The sequence below is a fragment of the Hippichthys cyanospilos genome, chromosome 8, assembly GCF_059441005.1.
Source record: "Hippichthys cyanospilos isolate Australia breed blue-spotted pipefish chromosome 8, RoL_Hcya_1.0, whole genome shotgun sequence".
Lineage (NCBI taxonomy): Eukaryota > Metazoa > Chordata > Actinopteri > Syngnathiformes > Syngnathidae > Hippichthys > Hippichthys cyanospilos.
In genome coordinates, this window is record NC_142376.1 from 22,381,866 (window position 1) to 22,406,917 (window position 25,052).

The 25,052-nt window shown below is 44.7% G+C and overlaps 1 protein-coding gene across 6 annotated transcripts in view; it reads right to left on the reverse strand.

The window, feature by feature from the left end:
• Positions 1-25,052, reverse strand: part of vps8 (VPS8 subunit of CORVET complex) — a 228,787-nt gene that overhangs the window by 44,348 nt on the left and 159,387 nt on the right. For all 6 annotated transcript variants that reach the window (XM_088421847.1, XM_088421845.1, XM_088421844.1 and 3 more), the window contains 5 exons: positions 14,366-14,438; positions 11,053-11,166; positions 9,945-10,016; positions 8,189-8,308; positions 7,830-7,886 (listed from right to left, as the gene is read on the reverse strand). In XM_088421847.1, coding sequence (XP_088277973.1) covers positions 7,830-7,886; positions 8,189-8,308; positions 9,945-10,016; positions 11,053-11,166; positions 14,366-14,438 — 436 coding nt within the window. The remainder of the gene's footprint in view (positions 1-7,829; positions 7,887-8,188; positions 8,309-9,944; positions 10,017-11,052; positions 11,167-14,365; positions 14,439-25,052) is intronic.

The following is a 25,052-nucleotide window of genomic DNA, read 5'->3' on the forward strand; positions in this document are numbered from 1 at the left end:
CTGCAGCGTCTTGAGTATTGCTGTATTGACCATGTTTGGCTCTACATATGCATGTGAGCAGTCATTCTCACATCAAGTCCAATCTAAGATCACGTTTAACGGATGAAAGTCTCAATGCTTGTATGAAGCTTAACCTCACCACATACCAACCAAAACTACAAAGACATCAGCAAATCCATTCAGCACCAGATGTCACATTAATAGTGAGTATTGTCACATTTTGGTTGGGTTTGTTGCTTTCCTTAGTTCATGTCTGCCTTTCCTCTCCGTGTCTCATTAGTTAACCTGCTTCCACCGCCTCTCGTCTTCCTCCAGGTGTTTCGCGTTGTCTAGATTATTTTTTTGCGTCTATTTGAAGTCCCTGTCTGCATCAGACCAGTTGCCGGGTCATTGTGTTTGCACGAGCCGTGCTGCACTATTCCTCGTAGAAATTCCCCCTCGAGCCACGTACTCCCATGTCTCCCGGTCGCTGTTCCCCGTAAGTTTATATTTGCTTCTTGTTCTTTTGCTACTTTGTCCATTTTTTGCCATTGTTGTTCCTGACTTACTTTTTCTATTAAGCAATTTACTTTTGAGTCATCCACTCTGCGCTACTGCACTTTATTGGTTCACCTCTCCCACGTCCTGCACCCTCCTCACGTCATCATGCCCAGACATGATAAGTATCATAAAGTTATTTAAAAGAATATGTTCAGAGGCTTATTGTACTGACATTTAGTTGAATTTACTTTTGAAATATATTGTATGGCTCTTACTGATCTGAAAGTTTGGTCATCAGTCTGTTGGGTAATTTGGCATTGAATGCTGAAGGCACTTTTCTGCCATGACATTATCTGTGCAGCTCTTTATGTAGTAAAGTAGTGATGTGTATTTCCTAAGAATCTTGATATAAAAATGTTCCACTCTGTTGACTCAAAACAGTCCTGAAGCTGTTCAGAAGCACCGTCAGGATATCTTTTCACAGATCTGGCAGCGATAGGAGAACTTTTCAGGAGAGGAGTGTATGTCAATATTACGAGCAAGGTCATGTGGTCTGATTTACCCATTTGCGGGAAATATTTGACCCTAACCTTGTGTTGATTTTTGAGTAGACCTTGTCCTATATATTGGCTTCGCTGGCAGAACATATAACACTCTGATGAAGTTTGGGGTGTACCCAAACTTTAAACTACCTTTAAATCCGTATTTCTGATAATCCCTTGGCAATGATGTGAACAGCCTCTGGATATAAACTCTACCAGCTGTTGATGTCATTTAGAAATCAGAATGTATGTTTTTAAGACGCAGTGACAGTTATAAAAACAGTGAACTCACAGGAGTAGTAGAAAGGCCTACATTTATCAGTGACATACTCCAGATCTGGTGATAGTACAGTATTAGTGTCCATGAACAAGCAGTTTTTGAGATAAATTCAGAGTCTGTCTTTGGGCAGCAGATAGGGTACACCATGAACTGGTTGCCAGCCACTTGAAGGACACAAATACACCTTCCCAATCCCACCTTTAGGGATTGTGGGAGGAAACTGAAGTACCCTGAGAGGGCCCATGCGGGCATAGCGAGAACATGCAGGCTCCACGCAGGAGGGCTGGAGCCGGAGGCAAACCGGAAGCCTCAGGGCTGCAGGGCATGCATGCTGATCACTCTGCCACGAAACCGCTCTAGTATTAGAATGCCATCTAGCTCACAACACTTGGTGGCCAGGCCTGCACCCATGGGGCCCGGTTGGCCACAGACTAAAAAGGCAACATGGATAACCCCTTCCCATCACCTTACAACCTGTTGGGGGGCTATAGGGCTCCGGTGCTTTGTGAAATATGCGGCAACCAAAGGCACTGACCTTGGCAGTACGATCCTGGGAGACACCTGGAAGTGGGACTCGCTGGCGAGCATTTGGTAGCCTTTTGGGCCTGGCCGGGCATAGCCTGAAAAGGCAACATGGGTCTCCCCTTCCCATCTGCTCAACACCTTCGAGAGGGACCATTGGTGTCCGGTGCGGTGTGAGCTTGACGACAAGCAAAAGCAAGTCTCATGGCAATCCATTCCTCAGCAACAAGAGCTCGCTCTAAGGACATGGAACGTCACCTCTCCGACAAGGAAGGAGTCTGAGATGGTGTGCATAGCAGAAATGTTCCTAAATATAGTCAGACTCGCCTCCAGATACAATTTGGGTTCTGGTACCAGTATTCAGGGGTTGGACTCTCAGATCCTGCCCCAAAGCCTTCAAGTATTCTGGGGTTTTGTTCATGAGTGAGGGTAGAATGAAACGGAAAATCGACCAGCAGATCGATGCAGCGTCTGCTGTGAAGTCAAAGTCAATTTTATTGTCAATTTCTTCACGTGTTTAACGTACAAAGGAATTGAAATCGTGTTTCTCACTATCCTCTGCGTTTTACATGTACAATAACAAAGTGCAGGTGCGCAAGACGAGACAATCCTAAAACTAGATTCTTATCAATAGTAACGTGCAGTATGTTAGATTACTTTGCCTAAGGCCTTCAAGTATTCTGGGGTCTTGTTCATGAATGAGGGTAGAATGAAGCGAGAAATCAACAAGCGGATCGATGCAGTGTCTGCTGTGAAGTCAAAGTCAATTTTATTGTCAATTTCTTTACATGTGCTTAACATACAAAGGAATCAAAATTGTGTTTCTCACTATCCTCTGCGTTTTACATGTACAATAACAAAGTGCAGGTGCGCAAAACGAGACAATCCTAAAACTAGATTCTTATCAATAGTAACGTGCAGTATGTTAGGCTACTTTGTCTAGTGTTGCTAAACTAAAAACTAGAACTAAAAACTAAAAACAAAAACCAGGTATGGCAAGAGTACCCCAAGACAAGACATAGGTAGCAGCGTATGACAAGACAATCCAACAGTACGAGACAAAGCAAGACAACTCTGATTGTGGTTGTCCCAGCTGTGTGCATTTGAGGTAGTTGTTATAGTTCTAAGTGTAATCACTAGTGCAATAGAAGTATAATTATTAATAAATATGGCAGCAGCAAGTCTGTACAAATTTTGCGAGAGAACAAAGTGTGAGTTGGGGGGGGGGGGTCCAATGACCTAAACTTCGCTGCCAGCTAGGTGTTTCTTCTGTCTGGGGCTGAATGTGGGAGGGGGGAGGGGAAAGAGAGAGTTCAGCAGTTTCACGGGTGGGAAGGGGGGAGAGTTCAGCAGTCTCACGGTCTGGTGGATAAAGCTGTTCGTGAGTCTCCTGGTGCGGGAGCGGAGGCTCCTGTACCTCTTTCCGGAGGGCAGGAGGCTGAACAGACTGTGTGCAGGGTGACTTGTATCGATGACAATTGTGATGGCTTTACGGCTGAGGTGGGTGGTGCACAGGTCTTGCAGGGAGGGGAGTGGAGCACCAATAATCCTCTCAACTGTCCTCACGATGCGTTGTAGAGCCTTCCTGTTATAGTCAGTGCAGCTCCCGCCCCACACGATGATGCAAATGGTGAGGTTGCTTTCGATTGTTCCTCTGGGGAATGTGGTCATGATGGGTGGCGACGCACTTGCCCGCTTCAGTTTGCGCACAAAGTAGAGACGCCGCTGTGCTTTCTTGGCCAGAGATGCAGTGTTGGTGGTTCAGGAGAGGTCATCGCTGATATGCACCCCCAGGAACTTGATGCTGCTCACCCTCTCCACTGGTCAGTGGGGGGTGTTGGGTGTGGCCTCTCTGGAAGCTGACAACCATCTCTTTGGTCTTGCTGATGTTTAGCAGGAGGTTGTTGTCTTTGCACCATCTGGTTAGAAGCTCCACTTCTTTCCTGTAGTAGGTCTCGTCGCCGTTGGAGATGAGGCCCAGCAGTGTTGTGTCGTCAGCAAAATTAATGAGGTGGTTGGAGCGGTGGGTTGCTGTGCAGTCGTGTGTCAAAAGGGTGAAGGGGAGGGGGCTGAGCACACAGCCTTGTGGGGACCCCGTGCTAAGGGGGATCCTGCCTGAGATGTTGTTGCCAACACGCACCACCTGAGGCCTCTGGCTGAGGAAATCCAGCAGCCAATTGCAGAGTGAGGTGGTGAGGCCCAGTTTGTCCAGCTTGCAGGTGAGTTGTTGTGGTATTATTGTGTTGAACGTTGAGCCGAAGTCTATGAACAGAATTCTCACATATGAGTCTTTCTTGTCCAGGTGGGTGAGTACCGGGTGGAAGACAGAGCAGATTGCATCATCTGTGGATTGCTTTGCCCTGTAAGCGAACTGGTACGGCAGGATAGATTTCATTTGTGACAGGACTAGTCGTTCAAAGCACTTCATTATGATGGGTGTCAGTGCCACCGGACGATAGTCGTTGAAGCAGGATGGGGAGGATTTCTTTGGCACAGGTATGATGGTGGCAGCTTTGAAGCCTGGATGGCACAATGGCTCGCCTCAGGGAGGTGTTAAAGATGTCTGTAAAAACATCTTTCAGCTCCTCTGCACAGTCTTTCAGCACCCTGCCAGGGATGGTGTTTGGACCTGCTGCTTTCTGGGTGTTGATAGATGAGAGTGTCCTCCTCACGCTGGCAGCAGACAGGCACAGAGGCTGATGTTTTCTATGGGCAGGTGGTGTTCTGTTCCTCAAAGCGTGCAAAGAAACTGTTTAAGCTGTTGAGCAGAGTGATGTCGCTCTCACAGCTTTGTGGTTCAGAGTTGTAATCTGTGATAGCCTGAATGCCCTGCCATTATTCGTGTATTCTTGTTTGGCTTTCCTGATGCCACGGGACAGGTTGGCTCTCGCTGTTCTCAGGGCTGATTTATTCCCAGCGTTGAAGGCCTTGTCTCTGGCCCTCAACAGCCTGTGGATGTCTCCTGTTAGCCATGCCTTCTGGTTGGCCCGTGTGGTGATCCTCTTGATGTGGGTCACGTCGTCCATGCATTTGGTGATGTAGGAGGTCACTGTGTCTGTGTACTCCTCGATATCTGTGATGCCGTTGTAGGTGGCTGCTTCCTTAAAAATTTCCCAGTCTGTTGACTCAAAGCAGTCCTGTAGGACTGAGGTCGCCTCCTGTGACCACACCCTTACTTCTTTCAGTGCAGGTTTGATGACTTTCACTCTTGGGCTGTATGCAGGCATTAGCATAATAGTGAAGTGGTCAGAGGCATGTGGGGGAGGGGGTGGCTTTGTACGCTCCTTTGTGCTGAGTGTAAACACAGTCCAAAATGTTATGGCCTCTAGTTGCAAAATGGATTTGTTGATAAAACATGGGAAGAACAGTTTTGAGATCACCATTGTTGAAATCTCCAGCGAGGATGATGAAGCCGCCTGGTTGTGCTTTTTGTTGTTCACTGGTAGCCTGCTACATTTCGTTCAGCGCCACACTTCTGTTGCTGTTGTTAGTTGGGGGGGGATATAAGTACCAACCAGGAGGATTGAACTTATCGCCCTTGGCAAGTAGAAGGGGCGACACTTCACAATCATGAATTCCGCCAGGTGTGAGCAGTGTTTGTATACTACAGTGGCATCCCGGCACCACGCTTTGCAGATGTAAACACACACGCCGCCACTCTGCGCCTTCCCCCCCTCTGCGAGAGCCCTGTCGGATCTGTAGCATGTTAGCTGCTCTAGTTGTATAGCGGAGTCCGGAATGTTACTATTTAGCCATATTTTAGTGAAAACTAACAAACAACAGTCACTCACTTTTCGGCTTGCTGATCTCAGAAGTCGGATATCGTCCATTTTGTTGTCCAGTGATCGAACGTTCGCCAAAAGGATAGATGGTATGGCCGGGCGAGTTGGGTTAGCCTCTAGCCTAGCTCGGATACCTCCGCGCTTGCACCGCTTCCTCGTCCTAGCGCACCACTTCCGGCGGGTTGCAGGCGGGACAGGTGAGTCCGGTGAACTAGCAGGCCAGCGTAGCAGCCTCAGTTCCCTTAGCGAGTTCTCCAGTTCCGTGTTAAAAGCTTGGCAAATCATGCTTCTCCTGATGTGTATGAAGCCCATCGACTGTACACGTATTGTGGCGTAAACTGACCGGAAAAACTTTCAGACAAACACTTGTTTGACGAACAAAACAACGCATTGTCGGGAGAGCAAGTGGCCGCTGCGTCTACACGCACCGGCATCTTGGGGGAAAAAAATGGTGTGTCAAGGATCAGTGCGGCGTCTCCTGTGATGTGAACAGGCAACTAGTGTGTCTTGGTGAAGAAGCTAAGCCCAAATGCAAAGCTCTCTACTTACCCACCCCTCATCATTATTTTAATAAATTACTGCACAAGTTTGAGAATGCCTCAGTAAGGCCCCCTACATTTTTTAAGAAAGCAGCCGCAGTTATGTTTCACGTAGACCTAGATATATTGGTAAGCACTTGTAGCACTTTGAGACCAACAAAATTTTTTAACCATATATAGGACATAGAGACGATGCGCTATGATTTTTTGAAAATCCATTTTTTCAGGCACTTTTGGATATTTACATAGATCATACCATCTTGGGACCTGGAAAAACAACTAGATAAAAAAAAAATCTTGACTTTTTTTTTTTTTTTTTAAGTACAGTGGGCCCCCGGTTTCCAAACCCCATGTTTTACGTATTTTTCATCTTACGACGTGGACCGCGGCGTTTTTTTTGTCCCCCTCTTACGCACAAACCTTTCGTCTTACGAACCATCCAACATGCCGGTCGGTGTGTACGCACTATTTTTATCGCTTGAGTGCATCAACAAAAACAACTTTTCTCGCGTGTCACGGAAATGCCGATATGCTATTGGTCGATTAAGGTCACAGTCACGGTCTCAGTCACAAAGATGCGGATATGCTATTGGCCGGCGTCACAGCAATCACAGAAATGAAGATATGCTATTGGCCGAACGCCCTCATCTAGCCTGATGGCATGAGCTGGTCGATGTGTTTGCAAACTTTATCTGTTAGACGTGGCTTCTAAAATTGCAAGTGGCGGTAAAGGAAGACGTAAGAGGATGATGACAATAGAAACGAAGCAGGAGATAATAAAAAAATACGGAGGCGCATGCATAGTTAACCTTGCTAGTGAGTATGGCCGTAACCGCTCGGCGATCGGTATAATTCTCAATAACAAGGAAGCTATGAAAGCAAGCAAGTCTTCTAAGGGCAAGACTTTCCTTGCCCGGGGACGGACCTCGGTCAACAACAAAATGGAGAGTCTTCTTGTATTATATTAAAGAGAAGGATATCGCTGGTGATATGTTCTCGTTTAAGAAAAGTTATCGTTTAAGAAAAAAATAATCTAAATTCTGCGGGTTCATCTCTGCTCCCCTCCGCCTCCACCCAACACCAGCTCAAGTCACCTCGCCCCAAAGGTAAATGTCATTTTTCCTTTGTATATTTATGTTATTGGATAGATAGTAGATTATGTTACTAATTTTTAATATGTGTATAAAGTCGTGATGTTTTTACCTAAGGTTTTTGCATGTGTTGCACACATTCACTAATTAACATAGGTTTGGATTGCCTGTCATACGGCCAATTCGAGTTACGAGCCTAGCCGCTGAACGGATTAAGTTCGTCACACGGGGGCCCACTGTACTATATCAGACATGTCCAAGCCCAGTCCTTGAGGGCTGGTATCCTGCATGTTTTCCAAGATTCTTTCCCCAATACACCTGATTCAAAGAATCAGCTCACCAGCCAGCTCAACAGAAGCCGGATAACAATCCTGATAATTTTTATCAGCTGTGGAGGGCAAATCGGAATTGTCACTTCAGACTGCACTGTGTGAACCTATCCTGAGTTGTAAATATCTAATTGGATATGTACAGGTATGATTATTTGAAACCTTTTTATTGCCCTTTTACTATTATTTAACGTCTTCTGTCTTCAAAGAAATAGTGCAAACACTTGACATTGATGGCTTTTAAATTCAAATTGTATGGCAAACCTGTTGTCGTTCAGTATGTCGAGAGGCATCATCTGATCTGCAGAGGAAATCCAAGACCTAAGCAGCATACAGTAAAGATGAATTATGTTTGTTGGTTTTGTATCCCGGATAAAGCGGAAGAAAATGGATGGATGGACAGATGGGTTTTGCACATTGACAATACATAATCTTCTACAAAAAAGTAGTTACAGAATAAAATCGGGCATGTGTATGATTAACAAATCTTTGTAGTTCATCCAACTTCAGTGATTTTTTTTTTTTTTTTTTTTTACTAATTGTATTTTAATTTTGATTAATTGCAGTAGTCCTCCCTTCCATTTTATTATCTATAATGCATAAAATTGAAACCGAGGGCTTACCTGGTCAAATAGTTTTCTGTTGACAAAAAGTGTATTGTCCGGTTTAGACAGCTGCCGAGCCAAAAATGTGAAGAGCCCGCCCACCTGACATGGTGTAAAGTCTGGGTTGTCCACCATCACCTATGTAGATAACAAGAAAAAAAAGATGAAGAAAAATTATATCCTTTCAAAACAACAAAATGCAGTAATGTCAAACCAACAATGATTAACCTTTCCTGAACTACACTGTAAAGGATCACGTTTACACAACTAAAATGAGGCAATTATTACAAGCAATCTTATGAATAAAATGTCACTAAGTATTGAGTAAGTACTACAGTGGACCCCTGGTTACAGCGTCCCTGGCTTAGGTTTTTTTATGTTGCTTTAAAAGTCTTTCCCTTACTTTGCAATAAAAACAACTGTCATGACCCTAGGGGGTTGGCTTTATTTGTGTTGTTTTGTCTCCATCTGCAGGCATTTTTAGGTAGTTGCACTTATTTTCTGTTGCCATCACTGCCTCCCTGCCACACGTCACTACAACGCTGGTCTTCTATTGGTCCGTGTCTCCTCACAAAGATGCTGGTCTGCTATTGGTCGGCCTCACTCGTTTCAAAATGGTGGAATGGTAAAGCTTTGTTTGTAAAGCTTTGTTCTATCACCGTCTTCATAATGCATTTTACTGCTTAGTTCAAACTTGAATGGGTTATGTCACGCACCATGCCTAATCTGTGTTTTGCTGTGTGATTGACAGGACCAGTCTGAACATGAGTGGAGGAGGCGGAGCCATCGGGTGCACATCTCCACCGCATCAGCCACCCACTATATGAGGTTGGCCAAAACCTCAGGAGGATGCCGGGCTATTGCATATTGCGATGACTGCAGCTACCCGCAAAAACCTCGTTAAATTCGCGTCAAGAGTATTCCTGGTCTTCCATTTTTGGCTTCCTCGCTTGTGGTCCAAGTTTCTTGGCTCTGTGCCTCTCCTCCCGCTAACGTTTAGTGTCCGTGTAACCCAACGGCATCCTCCTATCCGATCCGTCTCCTCCACTCGGGGAAAGTCCATTTATTCTTCAACTAACTGTCCACACTATTTTCATTGAGTTGCTTTTGGTTGTACTTTCTAACTGCTCCCTCAGTTTTTGTACTAATACTTGGTTCGCGTGTTACGTGCTCCCTTTGTTTGTAATAAATCATTCTCGTTCTATCTACCTGCGTCCTGTCTGCTTGGGGTCCACCACTTATTAAACTCAGAACCTCGCCACCTCCTGTGACAGGTTAGCCATGGGTCCCAAGATTGCTAGTGATGTTTAAGAGAGAAGTTAAGAAGACTATTTTTATGGAAACTAAGCTAGACATAATGAAAAAATACGAAGCAAGCCTAGCCTAGGCTACCCTTATTATGGAATATGGGCATAACAAGCGCCACTCAAAGGTAAATAAATACTGTATTTTTGATTTATGATGTTTTATGGTTGTATACATGTAAATTATACGTAGAAAATGAATGAATGGATGGATGGATGTTTTCTGTTCATAACTAACGCATATTATAGGGATATTTGTTAAGAGTCTCAATTTACTATTGAATTTATAATGCAGTGGTCCCTTGCTAATTTGCCCTTCTTCATTTTAGAATAGAGCATCCTCACACAATAATTCAACCACAGGTAAATTTAACACTTTTAGAAATGGTTATTGTGTTTATTGCAAAATTGACAAAACACATTATTTTCAAAAAGGGCACAATCATCTTGAGCTTCGTATGTAATTTTACCTGAAGTAAAATGTCAACTATCCTCTGCTGGTACTCAATGGCTTGTTTGTTGTTTTTTAAGTCTTCAAATGTCTAGAAAGAAGAAACAAATCAACAGTCTCATAAATAAACATCTGTGTGTAAACTTGAAGGATATGTTAGGCATTTTTTCTGTGACGTACTTTTGTCAAAGTATGACAAGGATCAAGAATGATCATACTTCATTCATTCAATTTCCCAATTTTAGGATGCATGTGCTCTGCCAGTAAATGGTCTTTTCAGCCTGGTACTGTTTCTGTGAATCGGTGGTAGGGACAATTGTTCTCGTCTATCAATACTTTTTCTTCCTATTGTCACTTATGTCATCTCGAGCTGGTTTTCTCATCTTGAGGAAATGTTCATTTGTATTGGCTATAATGACCAATATAAGGGCAATGTCATAGATGATTTTTATGAGTATTTTCACAATAGCCGACTGATTAGTACAGGGCTCTTCTCTCATAGTCCTCAAGGGCCAGTATCCTCGGTGTTTAGTTTGTTTACCTGTTGCAAGAGACCTTGTTGATTGTCTGATCATTTGAATCAGATCTGTTGCAACAGGGTGACATACTGTCTACATCCATTACGCCAGCCTCCGAGGACTCTGAGTGAAGATTCCTGTATTCAATACAGAGGTGGTACGTTCAAAGCTGAGCTGCGGCGTTCATGTGTGTAATCAATCATGATTCTCCTTTGTGGTTTTGCTCTCTGTACTCAGTACATTAAACCAACCAAGTTAACTGAAGGTACAGATTTTTCAGTAGTTGTGAAAATAAGAGTGAAATGTTGTACTTGTTATGCCTGTACTGTATATATTGCTTGGTTAACAGTTCAAGATATTACCCGCCTCTCACCCAATGTTAGGTGGGTCGGAATCCAGCAGGCCTACCCCCTAGTGAGAAAACGCAATGCAGAGGAAGGCTAACTCACCGCAAAGCCCCCTAAATGTTGTCTGAGTGCATAAATCATTTTGTGTTCATTTAAAATACTTATTTATTGAATAACCATACACGGGATCGACCAGTATCACTGTTCGCCATGTAAGAAACATGAGAAAAGAGTCAAAGTAAATGCATGCAGAAAAACTCACCATGGCAAGAACATTTAAAAATTCTCTAGTGTCAAAGTGCAGGAGTGTATGAATACGGGGGTAAGCTTCTGAGGAAGAGTCCGCAGTATGGAGATGAATCAGGTACTCAAATACCTGACAAAACAAACACAAAGCAAGTAAGCACTGTCTAGAGGCTGCATTAAACATGTTACTAAAACATTTTTTTTATTTTGTACGATGTTAAGAGTCTCAATTTACTATATATATATATATATATATATATATATATATATATATATATATATATATATATATATATGGACTATAAAGCGCACTGGTATATAAACCGCAGCAGCAAAATATGAGCAATACAAAACGGATAAGCCGCACTGGACTATAAACCGCAAGTAACATCAGATCTTTCCGGAAAAAGATGGTATAAGAAGTTTATGATTTTTTTTTTAATTATTTGTTTTTGTAATTGTCTGCCAAGAGCAACATCCTCTCTTTAACAGACTGAACATGCCTGCATGTTTAGTCCCAACATATTTATAGAAAATGGATGGATGGATGGATATCTGTTAGAACAGTGGTCCCCAACCTGTTGATCATCGCATTGATCGTCGGTCAACGCCTTAGATTTATATTGCGGACCGGGGGGGCTGGCTGCGGAGGGCTGGCTCCGGGGGTAACTACATTTCAACAGCTGTTAAGTGAAGCAAACGCTGCACATACCTGTTGTCCCAAGTTCTCTTTTCTGCCTTTCTACAAGCCAGGTGAGTGCTCTTGCTTGGCTCCGTTTTATATTCAAAGCTCAGCTGGCCGTGTTGGATCGCTCCCGGTGACCGCAAAGCGGCCGCCATGATTCATTCCTGCCTCCTGCGTGAGCCGTTGAATGTTCCCTAAGTTGATTGGCTGTCGCGACGCGAAACGCGGAAAAAGTAAAAAAGAAATAAATAATAAATTCACGCGAAAGGCCAAATTTCGCTTCTCGTGACCGCACACGGCCATTCACGGCGCTCCATTCGCGTCGCTCCATTCGCGCCCAGTCACGCGAACTCCATTGACTACAATACAAAACTTTCCGCTTTTTCGCCTCGTCTCGTTCGGTGTGCGCGTACCTTTAAACGAAATCATCTCCAAAACATTATTTCGGGTGCAGCCCACGCGGCCCGGTACCAGCTGATCCGCGGACCGGTTGAAAAAAACAAAAAATGCAGATAAACCGCACTGGACTACAAGCCGCAGGGCTCAAAACATGAGAAAAAAGTCGCGGCTTATAGTCCGAAAAATACGGTATACAGTAATCCCTCGCTGTATCGCGGTTCATCTTTCACGGGTTCACTGCTTCACGGATTTTTTACAGTGTGGATATTCTTTACAGCGCATTGTGCTCTGAATCCTGATTGGCTCAGGGGCTTTATTGTTGTCTCGAAATAAAATATTGATTCTGTACTATATTGGGTTTTCACTTGTCAATTTATTACAAAAGGCAAGAGGATCCAAAAGCTTGCTTTAGCCTGTGTCCGAGTGCGCTCAGCTCAGCACACACAGGTTGCAAACGTGCTAGTAAGCACATTGATTGACAGCTAAGTCTCTGGGAGCCGATCACGTGACTCATAGGCGTGCCGAGAGCAAACGCACACACTCAGTCTGTGTGCCTAAATAGAGTGCTACGGAGAAATGCACAGCTTTGGAAATCTAACTTTTACCTAGATTTATTTTGTAGTAAATTTAAATTTCAAGTGTATTGTTATGATATAAGAGGCTTCACTTTAATTCGATGTCTGGACGTATCCGTTTATAAAAATCTTCTTGCTCAGAAAAAGAAAGAGGTTTAAAACTACTCATAACAATGTGCGGGTTCAGGACAAAGAGGCATAGCTGGGACTGTAAAATACGCGAATGACAATATTTCCAACTTTGTACTACTATATTAAAATGATTGTCTTAAAAGAATTTGGGGCTTTAAAACAGGTTTTGATTTTTGGTTTTATTCTATAGTTTCGTACTGCATTGTAAAAAAAAAAAAATAAAATTTCACTTTGCTCGTGTTATTTTTGGAACGTAACCCCCGCGATAAACGAGGAATTACTCTAAAACACATTATACATACATTGAACAGAGGCAACACAGACTGAGGTTGGCCCTTTGAGAGTTGAAGTGCAAAGTGGGAATGGGCGAGGAGAGTGGAAGGGGTTGGGGTAGCTCCAAATTGCTGCTAGAGCTCAGGCAGTGAGCAGCGCTCTCTGCGCACAAATGCACTTTGCTATGTGTAGAAAAAGAAAAAGAAAGTTTGTGCTCAAAAAGCGACTGTTCAACCTCCACACTACGGTTAGGAGATCACTGAGCCTGGGAAAGATAGGTAGGGAGGGTTCTATCAAACACTTTTCATACACTTTATTTATGTGCGTACAATGTCTGTGGGGGGTCCTACTGAGCAGATTTCACTTCTTGCAGGGGTTTTCTGGTCCCCCTTTTTTTTATTTATTATTTTTTTTACTTCAAGCTTGCCCTTGACTGTGTTATTGTCGTCAGCAGTAGAGATTGCTCATTCAGATGGCACTTAAGAGGTAGAAATTTAGAGGTACCACTGTGACATGTGTGCCAGCTAAAGATACTAGTGCCAGTTCACTTTTCACCATTCCAATAGATATTAGTCCTTTGGATTTTGTGCTAACTCAGTTTTGGAATTTGCAAATTCCACTGCTGTTGTGAAAACATCCCAAAGGAGTCTTTTGTAGAGTGTCTGCATTCGTTGTGGCATTTTGCCCCAATGTTTCTGTGTCCTGAGTCTGCGCTACTTAATCTTGCATTTTCTACCTTCACATTCTTTCTCTGCAGAACCAACACTTTGTCAGTTCTGCAAACACTAGATCTCTTTGTTCTTCGACAGGAATGGCATCTGGCTAAATCTCGAGTCGAACAAGGATACAGGCACAAGATCTTGTTTTTTCTTTAACCCTAAGCCTCTTTTCTCTAAGTGCCTCTTGATCTTATTCCTCTTCTCAACAAGTATTTTCTGCGTCAGAGAGCTCTTGAGCTTGAGTTTTGTCTGGTGCTTGTTGTTGAGGAGGTCAGTAAGTATTGACATTATGATGGACTGCCCATATAGTGATGGCAATTACCACTCTGTAATGGCAGCTCGCAGGATCTCGTTTATTCTCCGAGTTTGAAGGACAAAGTCTTCTCATTAATTCGCTAATTGCCTGATACTGTTGCCAAAATAAAAAAAAAACATTTACGGCAACATATTATTATAAAACCAAATATGAAATCATAATGAAGTCTACAGTTGTCTGGGCATCTAATAACCAATGCTCCTTGACTAAATAGCTGATATTTCAGATACCTGAATCTTGACCTGAACTGCAAGGTCCTCAGGGATGTTTCCAAGAGGATATGCCCTTCCTGCAAGACAACAACTTGGGAGGGAGAGAAAACCAGACATGAATACAGTATGTTTATTTCTAAAAACTGCACTGTATGTTAATGTGTGCATGTGTGAGGATATGTGACATGCTTTCACAGAATAAGTCCTATGTCTCTGAAAACAAACATTAAGACATTCTAATTTTACACATAATTCTGTTTAAAAGTATATTTTATTAAATATATGGCCATGGAGGTAGCTCAAAACTGGATGAATGTTGCCAAATTTAAATTAGATTTGAGAAAAATAAGTTGAATATTTTGGCACAGAAATCACTCTAACTCGGGATTGCAACATCGATCACAATAGCTGTCTACTGATGTTTATACACCACTACTTTGTCAGTCCCACAGGATCTTGGTCTGGTTGTTCACCACCACCTTTGGGAGGTGTCCGGGAGGTATCTTAACCAGATGCCCGAGCCACATCGACTGGCTCCTCTCAACACAGAGGAGCTGCAGCTCGACACGGAGACCCTCCAGCATGACTGAGAGTCTCACTCTATCATATGGGAGAGCCCGGACACCTGCAGGGGAACCACATTTTGGCTGCTTCTATCCAGGATCTTGTTCGTTCAGTCTCGACCCACAGCTTGTGACCATAGGAAAGGGTAGGAACAAAAATTGACCTTGGGAGCTTCAGCTTTGGGGTCAGGTCTTTCTTTACCATGACAAATCGGTGAGAGTCCGCATCACGGTGGATGCTGCACCGAAACGCCTGTCAAACTCATGCTCCTTCCTGCCCTCTCTCACGAACAAGACATTGAGATACTTAAACAGGACCTCATCCCTGACCTGAAGAGAGCACGCTGCCCTTTTTCAACATACGACCATGGTCTCAGATTTGCTATCATCATCCCAACTACTTCAAACTATGCTGCTACGAACCACTCCAGTGAGTGTGAGCAATCACAGCCTGAAGAAGCCAACAACACCATGTCTATAAAAAGCAAAGATGCAATGGGGAGACCACCAAACAGGACAAGTTCAATGCTTCAGCAGCACCTATAAATTATATCCAAGAAGGTAAAGAACAGAATGGATGACAAAGGAAAGCCTTGCCAGAGTCTAACCTTCATCATGAACAAATTCAGCTTACTGCTGTCAATGCTGACCAAACTCTGACATCAGTGGACCTAACAGCCCATATCAATGGGTTTGGTAAATCCAGCTTTAAACTTCTCCACAACAGTATCTCGGACCTGCCTGGTGTGTTCCTTGTTCTTCATGATGCTCTCTGCGCTTTAAACAGAAATCTGAGACTATCACAGTGCAGGTTCATTTATACAGAGACTTGATTACACACAGGTGGATTCCATTTATCATCGTTAGTCATTTAGGTCAACATTGAATCATTCAAAGATCCTCACTGAATTTCTGGACAGAGTTTGCTGCACTGAAAGTAAAGGGGCTGAATGATTTTGCACGCCCAATTTTTCATTTTTTATTTGTTAAAAAAGTTTAAAATATCCAATAAAGTGTGTTCCACTTCATGATTGTGTCCCACTTGATGTTGATTCTTCACAAGAAATTAGTTTTATATCTTCATGTTTGAAGCCTGAAATGTAGTATGTATTTTATATATATATATATATATATATATATATATATATATATATATATATATATATATATATATATATATATATATATATATATACTGAAGGAAATTCATATTTTTCAAATTCAATTTATCAATAAAATAGTATGTACATTGAACTGTGTTTTCTAATAAAGATTGAGACAATGGAATGTCAGTATAAAGCAGATACGATCCTGGCCCTGGGGGAGTGAAGACGAGTCGGCACCTCCAACAAGAACAAAGGGCATCCCCCGAGACAACAGTCTACCAGGAACTAAAGGCCAGGTGTGATCTTCAAGAGAAGATACCAGCCAGGGTTTATGGTGGTCAGACTTCCTCCCGCTTCAAAGGACAAAGACTTTTGATCCCCACTCAAACGGACCCTCACGCACGCACACACGCACACACCGACAGACACGCACGCACGTGCACGCACACACACACACCGACAGGCACGCACGTGCACGCACACACACACACACCGACAGGCACGCACGCACGTGCACGCACACACACACACACCGACAGGCACGCACGCACGTGCACGCACACACACACACACACACCGACAGGCACGCACGCACGGGCACGCACATACACACACACTTGCAATCCACAGTGGGACTAGATGACCCGGAAGGGTATAAAAACTGAATGTTGAATGTGAAACGTTGCCATTTTCTGCTCGGACCCGCGGCAGGACTGGCCCGAGGCCTCGTGTACTTTCCCACTCTGTCTGGATTAAATCGATTGTTTCACTATGTTGTGGTATGGGCGATCTTTCAACAAAAACGAACACGCTAGGAACTAGTTTAAGGCAAGAGGCTTTTTCTAGATTCCTTCAGTTGGTGACCCCGACGTGATTCTTGGAAGATCAGGTTGAAAGGACAGAGGAGTGGGCGGAGATTTTGCCGGACTTTGGTCTCCCTGGTGCACCGAACAGAAAGGTAAGCAGAAACCTGTTGTATATCCGAATTCTGCTGGATTGAGTATTCTAAATTTTGGGAGACTGAATATGGTGATATCTCTGTAAGTACTGTGTTTTATTTGGTGATAGCTAGGAATTTTACTGTGAGTACAATAATTTTATTTTGAAGAATTTGGTCAATAACGGCTAGGGATTTGAATGTGAGTACAATAATTTTAATTGGCGTTTAGTTTATCCGTGGTAACAAAGGACACGGCCCGCTAAAATTCAACCGTGGTAACAGTAGAGGGCACGGAGCGGTGTTTAGTTTATCCGTGGTAACAAAGGACACGGCCCGCTAAAATTCAACCGTGGTAACAGTAGAGGGCACGGAGCGGTGTTTAGTTTATCCGTGGTAACAAAGGACACGGCCCGCTAAAATTCAACCGTGGTAACAGAGGGCACGGAGCGGTGTTTAATTGTGTAAAGAGGATTGTGTCTCGTCGTAGCTGACGCTGCCCCGGACGCGGGGGGCATTGCAACGTTTCCGTACACGTTGGGGATTTTGGGACCCTCAAAAACGGCTAGGGACTTTACTGCAAGTACAGTAATTATATTTTGGTTTTTAGTTTATCCGTGGTAACAAAGGACACGGCCCGCTTGATTCAACCGTGGTAACAGTAGAGGGCACGGAGCGGTGTTTAGTTGAGCGAAGAATTCGGTTAAAAAACGGCTAGGGACTTTACAGTGAATATAATAATTTTCTTTTGACGCTTAATTGAACCGTGGGAACCGTTAAAGGACACGGATAAGTGGTGAGTTTCGTAACGAAAGCTCCATTGACGACAATTTCGGGAGATGAGTATGCCGCCTGTGAGTTCGGAGGAGGAATGGGCTGTAGAATGCCGTGAATTTGGTTGTAATAGGCATGGTATACGTTGGCATAAAACCCTGGATGAATTGTGGAAGGAACTAGAAAGTCAGTTGTTGGCGGGCGTGGAAAAGAAGAGGCATAAAATAAAACAAGCTGAGTGGACAAAAGTGTGGGGGAAATGGAAGGAAGAAAATAAAAGTAATAGAGATAAATGTACATTTGCACATTTGGCTAAAGATTTTCAAATGGCAGAAAGAGAAGTCATTGCAGTGGAAAAAGAGTTGAGGGAGAAGATAAAGGAAAGTGGAGGGATAGAGAGGAGAAATTTAACCAGAGAAATAAAGGAGTATGAAAAGTTGCAGCACCATTTGCATGAAATGTGTTTGATGATGACTGTTGTGGCTGCTGGTCAGGAGGAAAAAGAGGGTCACTTTGACCCACTATTGGGGGTTGCAAAACAGGGCAGGACCGCTGCACCCCCCGAGCACACTGAGCCATTCCAAACTGCATCTAATGGTCAAAGAGTAGCTTTGCTAGCCTCAGTTTACGAACTGGGTAAGGAAGGAATTTTTGTAGGGACTGCCAATACTGAAAGGACTGACGGACTAAAACTTGTTGTAGAGGACATCGGGGGGGGAAATCGACAGGAAATTGTGGTGACTGACCAGACGACCCCCCAACCCAAAGACATACAACTGGACAGAGCAGTTAGACAGGCGAACTGTGGACAATGTGCATCCCAAGGTCCAGAGTGGTTGTCCTTAGAGGACAAATTAAGAGCCAGCACGGCAAAAGATCACACGCAGCAGCAGGAGGGTGTAGACACAGACATTGAGACAGGGGAGGGGGGGAACCCATTGTTTGATTTCACACTCCCCCCTCCAACTGACTTCTCACACCCTGCCACATACATGCGACGCGCGCACTCAACAGAGGATGACTGGAGAAGACAAGAAACAAATGACAACAACTGTTTGACCCCTAATTATAAAAAGAGTCAGATCAGACCACAATCTGGATTTCAAACTAGACCATCTGATAGATATACCCGACGAATGAGAAATTACCCTATGATACCAGCCCCTCGTGGGTTAGTTTGTCAAGAAATAACGTTGGAAAATTTAGATTTTTTGCAGAAGAGGCTCCCCGCATTAATGGGCGGTGCCAAGCCCTGGATCCAAGCTTTCAAGAGGCACACTGATGGTATGAATTTGTCTTGCGGCGACATGGTAAGATTAATCCAGGCATGTTGTTCCTCAATTCACCAATCTGACGAAGTCCTGAGGCGTTCTGGCCTTGATATGGTTGAACCCGATTGGTTGTTTGCTCCTTTCACCATGCGACTGTTTGCTGGGCTCCAGGATCTCTTTCCTCCTTCCGCGTCAGCCGCAGCAAAACTTCCAGACTTGAAACCCACCGTGGATCCCGCTGCACACCTCAATGCCTGCCAGGCCGCGTTGACAGATAAGACCAGTTCACATCCATCTTGCGACATGCCGCCTTGCGTGATTTGTAGACACGTACATCTAGACACACTTTCCATGGAGGTCAGGGAGAAGCTTTCTGAAGACCCTGATCTGCTGGACGGTAATGACGGTTATTTTAATCAACATGTGACTCACCACATAAAATTATATTTTCACAGGCAAAACAAATCAGATGAGGGAGTGAAAGGAATGCAGGAACGGCTTCTGAGACTTCAATTAGCACAAGCGCGGAAAAAAGCAAAGGACACAAAGTCCAAAAAGGGGGTGGCAGATCAACGGATGTGGATGGTGGAGGGACGGCCGGCGAGAGGCAGAGGGGCGTGTCGTGGAAGGGGGAACACCAACGGAGGTCAAGGCGGCTCTCGCCAAGCTCCAAATCAAGGCTGCTTCAGGTGTGACGGTATGGACCATTGGTGGAGACAATGCACGTTTCCTTGGCCAGAACAAAGCCAGCACCAGGGCCCTCCTCCCCCGAGGGGAGACAGAGGAAGACAACCTCCACGAAGCAAGGACTGGGGCAGCGTGGCCCTGCACCCTGGCGACAACAACAACTAAGCAAGCCACACTAGCAGGCGGTCATCAGCCACCTCTCTGCAGATGAGGACAACTGGGCCAAAGATGGGTTTTGTTGGTCTTCCCACAACTCTACCTGTCTCCACACCACAAAATGACTTCTTTTGCTGGACAAACTCTGTGGAACAAAGACACAAGCAGCCGTCAACATGAACTAAAGGAGGGAGGGAGTGTCCACTTGACGTTCCTGCGGTGAAAACCCTGAATCGACTTGTTCTCCTCCTGCCTCAGCCGACCCTCTCCATCTCACATTGTTGTATGCCTGCAACAATGATTTAATTATAACGAAGCATTTCAAACAATCAAAGGCGATGAGTGGAAATTGACTAGTTACCAAATTTTTGTGGAGAGACGAGGCATTGCGACGTACACATCACTGACAGATAAGCGATCTCCATGGTTCATGATAGGTGAGTCATTCACACCACACATAACTGGCTGTAGGAGCAGGCTGGGAGGCACGTGAACTGGGACCCATGGTGTGGTAATGCCAATTGGCCAGTGATTGAACACAAAGTGAAATTTCCTTGGTAATGTATTCCCAGAGCAATGAATGTTTTTGTATCCAGGTTGACGCTGTGGATCCCGGGTTGCTGGAGCATGTCACACGCTCTCGATTTCGCGGCAGGGAGCTCTCGGACCACGAGGACGCCGCTCCGCTTTTGGACAAGTAGCCGGACTCGTTGTGGTCCGGGGGCCCCGCTGTCATAAGTTTTTGCCACCCCGTTCTTCCGGTACCATTCAAAGTGACACATCATCAATTTGGCGTGCTCCAATGCACATGCAAACCTAAGTCGGCAGGTCGCATTATTAACACGTTAATTACTGTGGGAGGTCGAAGTCTTTGAGTTATCAGACTTCTCCTATAACACTCCCATTCTCCCAATTTTTGAAAGCGGATTGTGTAAATTACCATATGGCATGTGACCTTCGGAAAATTAACAAAAAGACTGAAAACCACTTGCATTCTTGTGCCGCTATCAAACATCGCTGTTTGAGCGGGTTGAGCCCGACAATGCAATGGTTCACTGTGATTAAATTGGCTAATGCATTTTCTGACTGCTACTGGCAGAAGAGTAAAGACAATATTTTGCTATGAGATTTAACGGCTGTACATTACAATAAACACACGTCTCCCAAGGCGGGAGGCCAAGCCCTGGGATTTTCGAAGTCAGTTTTTGCGCGAAGTGCGACAAACGGAAAAGGTACCGTAGGGCACTATTTGATCCAAAAGTTTGACAACTTATTAATTGGTGAGTTGACTTAAATCCGTCTAACAACTACTTCTTTATATCTTACTCGACTTGGTGAATTGGGGTTCAAAGTGTCACAGAACAGGTTACAGTGATGCTGACGACAAGTGCTATTTTTGACATGACTGCGTTGAGATAACGACCCGAGACTTAAAAGCCGGACAAGACTTTCGTGGTGTCCTCTCCGAGGGGATAGGGTCTCCTTCACCAACGGCTGTTGCTGGAGGAAAACTTTAGGACCTGCTTGTCAACGCCGCAGGTGTGGAGGCCCCTGACCCGGAGGAACCGACCTCAGACCTCCAGACCGTTTCGACGATCGGCGACTTCCGGCGGTGGAATTAAAGGCCGTGTGGGTAGCCCTTGAATTGGCAGAACGGTAAAAGGTGACAATTTTTTCTGATTTGACTTGTGTAGTTGGTTGCCGGTAAATGGACCTTTCCGCCTGGCAGAGTCAAGTGCTTGTTACAGCTACCAGGGATCTAGTGGCTCACATGGACTTGGTTGGACAATGTGAAGGACAGACCAGCAGAGGTGGCAGTCAGTGGCACGGGGAAAACAATCTACCAACGCAGAGACTAAAGCAGCTGTGAGTCACCAGTCTGATGTGTCGGGACTTGGCGTTTAAAGAGGTAAAAGTGAGTTGAATGTGAAGTGGTTACGTATGGAGAACAAATGAGGCTTTGGTTCAGCCCGCCGAGAGGGCCAAGACGTGTGGTGCTGCCACTTGGCGACTGCATGGTTGTGTATTGGACGACACCCATGGAGTGACCCACAAAAGTAATGTGTCCATATTGTCTAGACTCCGTCACTGGTGGCACCCTGATCGGCTCGCTAAAAGTTTTAGTTTAGGAATTAGATATGGTTTGTCATGAAGGAGATGAATTGTTGTATAAATGAATGGAGTGTATGGAATGTTTGGCAGAGTGAAAAGAATTGTCGTATGAATGAAATGGGATGTATGGAATGTTAGACTTAGAGTGTGGGCCCCACGACTAAAACAAAATTACATCAAACAGAAACCGGCCGGTGCCCAATAATGTAGTGGACTATACTGACATGTTGGTCTATGTCCAGGGCAAAAGGTACCTTTTAATTATTTTTCAGTTATTGTCGAGACTTTCTCAGGATCAATCAATCGATTATTGTCAAGACTTTTTCAGGATCCCCAAAGACCTAACCCGGTGCTGAATAGGAGGCGCTGTCTTTGATCAAAGCTCTTATCTATCGGCTCACAGGTTCCCGCGGATCGTTAGATCTAACAGCGGCTCTCATTTCACTCCAACCCCATTGGCTACGGTTGACGAAATGATGGGCCCCAAACTTAAACTTGGGCCAAGGTGGCATTCACAATCACAGGCCCATGTGGAGCGCATGAATACAACTCAAACAACGCCTCACATATAGGTGCGCTCAGACAGGGCTGAATTGGCTCCAAGCCCTGTCGTTGGCGTTGTTTTCCATCGGACAATCTGTAAATCGCCAGAAAGGGTTCACACCTTTTGGACTCCTGACTGGCCGTCTGGTGCCGGGTCCATCCTTGGGTTTGCTCCGCCCAGACCTGGATCCCTAAAGGGTATAGACCCTACTGGGAGCAACTGTCGTCATGGTCTCTTCTCTTTGCATTGTGCATCTGCCAGTGTGAGAGGGGGGCACATTCGCCGGACCTTCCATTGGTTGGGTCCATTCACAATTAGTGCCTGAACCTCTTACGACACAGGTGTCTAAGTCAAGGCCCGGGGGCCAGATCCGGCCCGCCACCTCACTTTTTGTGGCCATTGAAATGCTGATTTGACTTCAGGTTTCTAACTAAAATACCAAAATTGCGAGCTGTCTTTAACTTTTGAAAATTGGGGGGGGTGGAAGAACAAACATTTTCTTGTTCTCCAAATTTCTTTGGAACAGTTTTTGCCGGCTTCTGATATCAAATCTTGGTGAAGGTGTGATCAACACACTTAAAATGTATTTGAATTCAGTCATTCCGGCCCTCTGACAGAAACTATCACTACAATGCGGCCCAACATAAAAATTTGTTTGACACCACTGTCTTACGGGGTTCAGCTGGGCTCATTGGGGGACAGGTGGTACCACGTGTCAAAGACATGTCCTGCCCCTTTGAGAATTATTTTTTGTGGGTTATTTTTGTTTTTTGCTGTTTTGTTTTTTGGATGTTCTTCTCTCATTTTCCTTTCACTCTTTATTCTTGATAACTGCTTTCTGGGGTTGTTTATGTATTTTTTGAGGGTGTTCAATTGTTTGTCTAACAATTTAACAAAAGGGGGTACGCTGTCCAGGGATATTATGGAGTAGTATTTCTGCAATTGAATTAAGTTTATGTAATGTTTTTAGTGCTTCTATCCATTTTGTGCTTGGTGCTTCAACATGAGTGTTTCACAGCCTTCCTAAAGACACTGGTGGTCCTGGCTCCCCCGGAGCTGACGTGCGATTGCTGCCTTTGATGTAGGAGGTAACGCCTGGGGTGCAGCGGACGACCCCACCAATTTAGATGCAATCGGCATCCCCCGCAAGTCCCAACAGTGCTTGCGGCTAGATAACAGCAGGGGTTGAAAGTATATTGGTTTGGGACCACACCCAATGGAATGCAATTGATCAATCTTCAGCATAACCAAATTTAGCCTCTTGTGTAACCAATGTCTGTTAATTTGTAGACTATGTCCAGAGTGGACAACGACCTCTTCCATTCTGTCGTGTCATTGTTTTGGGGCGCATGGAAGGGCTTTGTTGTCACTTTGGGGACCACAGTTTTGATAGTTTTGGGTGAGCTATTGCAGGGTGGTTTTTGTATTGTCTCTTGCTTCAGTCGTTTGTCCCCAGGATCATGCACGTGGCTTTCGGGGACAAGGACCCAATTGGGCAACTACATCTTGTGTCGCTGGATCCTGACCCAATTCAGGTGGAGGCAGCTGGCTGTCCTCCTGGCTATGGCACTGTTGCCATGTGTATATATCCTTTTGGTGTGTGACCTCTAATAATAATTAGAGGTCAATTGGGGGATTGAAGGAAATTCATATTTTTCAAATTCAATTTATCAATAAAATAGTATGTACATTGAACTGTGTTTTCTAATAAAGATTGAGACAATGGAATGTCAGTATAAAGCAGATACGATCCTGGCCCTGGGGGAGTGAAGACGAGTCGGCACCTCCAACAAGAACAAAGGGCATCCCCCGAGACAACAGTCTACCAGGAACTAAAGGCCAGGTGTGATCTTCAAGAGAAGATACCAGCCAGGGTTTATGGTGGTCAGACTTCCTCCCGCTTCAAAGGACAAAGACTTTTGATCCCCACTCAAACGGACCCTCACGCACGCACACACGCACACACCGACAGACACGCACGCACGTGCACGCACACACACACACCGACAGGCACGCACGTGCACGCACACACACACACACCGACAGGCACGCACGCACGTGCACGCACACACACACACACCGACAGGCACGCACGCACGTGCACGCACACACACACACACACACCGACAGGCACGCACGCACGGGCACGCACATACACACACACTTGCAATCCACAGTGGGACTAGATGACCCGGAAGGGTATAAAAACTGAATGTTGAATGTGAAACGTTGCCATTTTCTGCTCGGACCCGCGGCAGGACAGGCCCGAGGCCTCGTGTACTTTCCCACTCTGTCTGGATTAAATCGATTGTTTCACTATGTTGTGGTATGGGCGATCTTTCAACAAAAACGAACACGCTAGGAACTAGTTTAAGGCAAGAGGCTTTTTCTAGATTCCTTCAATACACACACACACACACACACACACACACAAAGTGATCCCTCCTACTTCGCGGTCTCAGATATCGCGGTCTCCGTACTCCAGGAAAAATAAAAATTATTTCAAAATAAAAAATCATTTAAAAAATGTGCAAAAATGTACAAACATTGAAAAA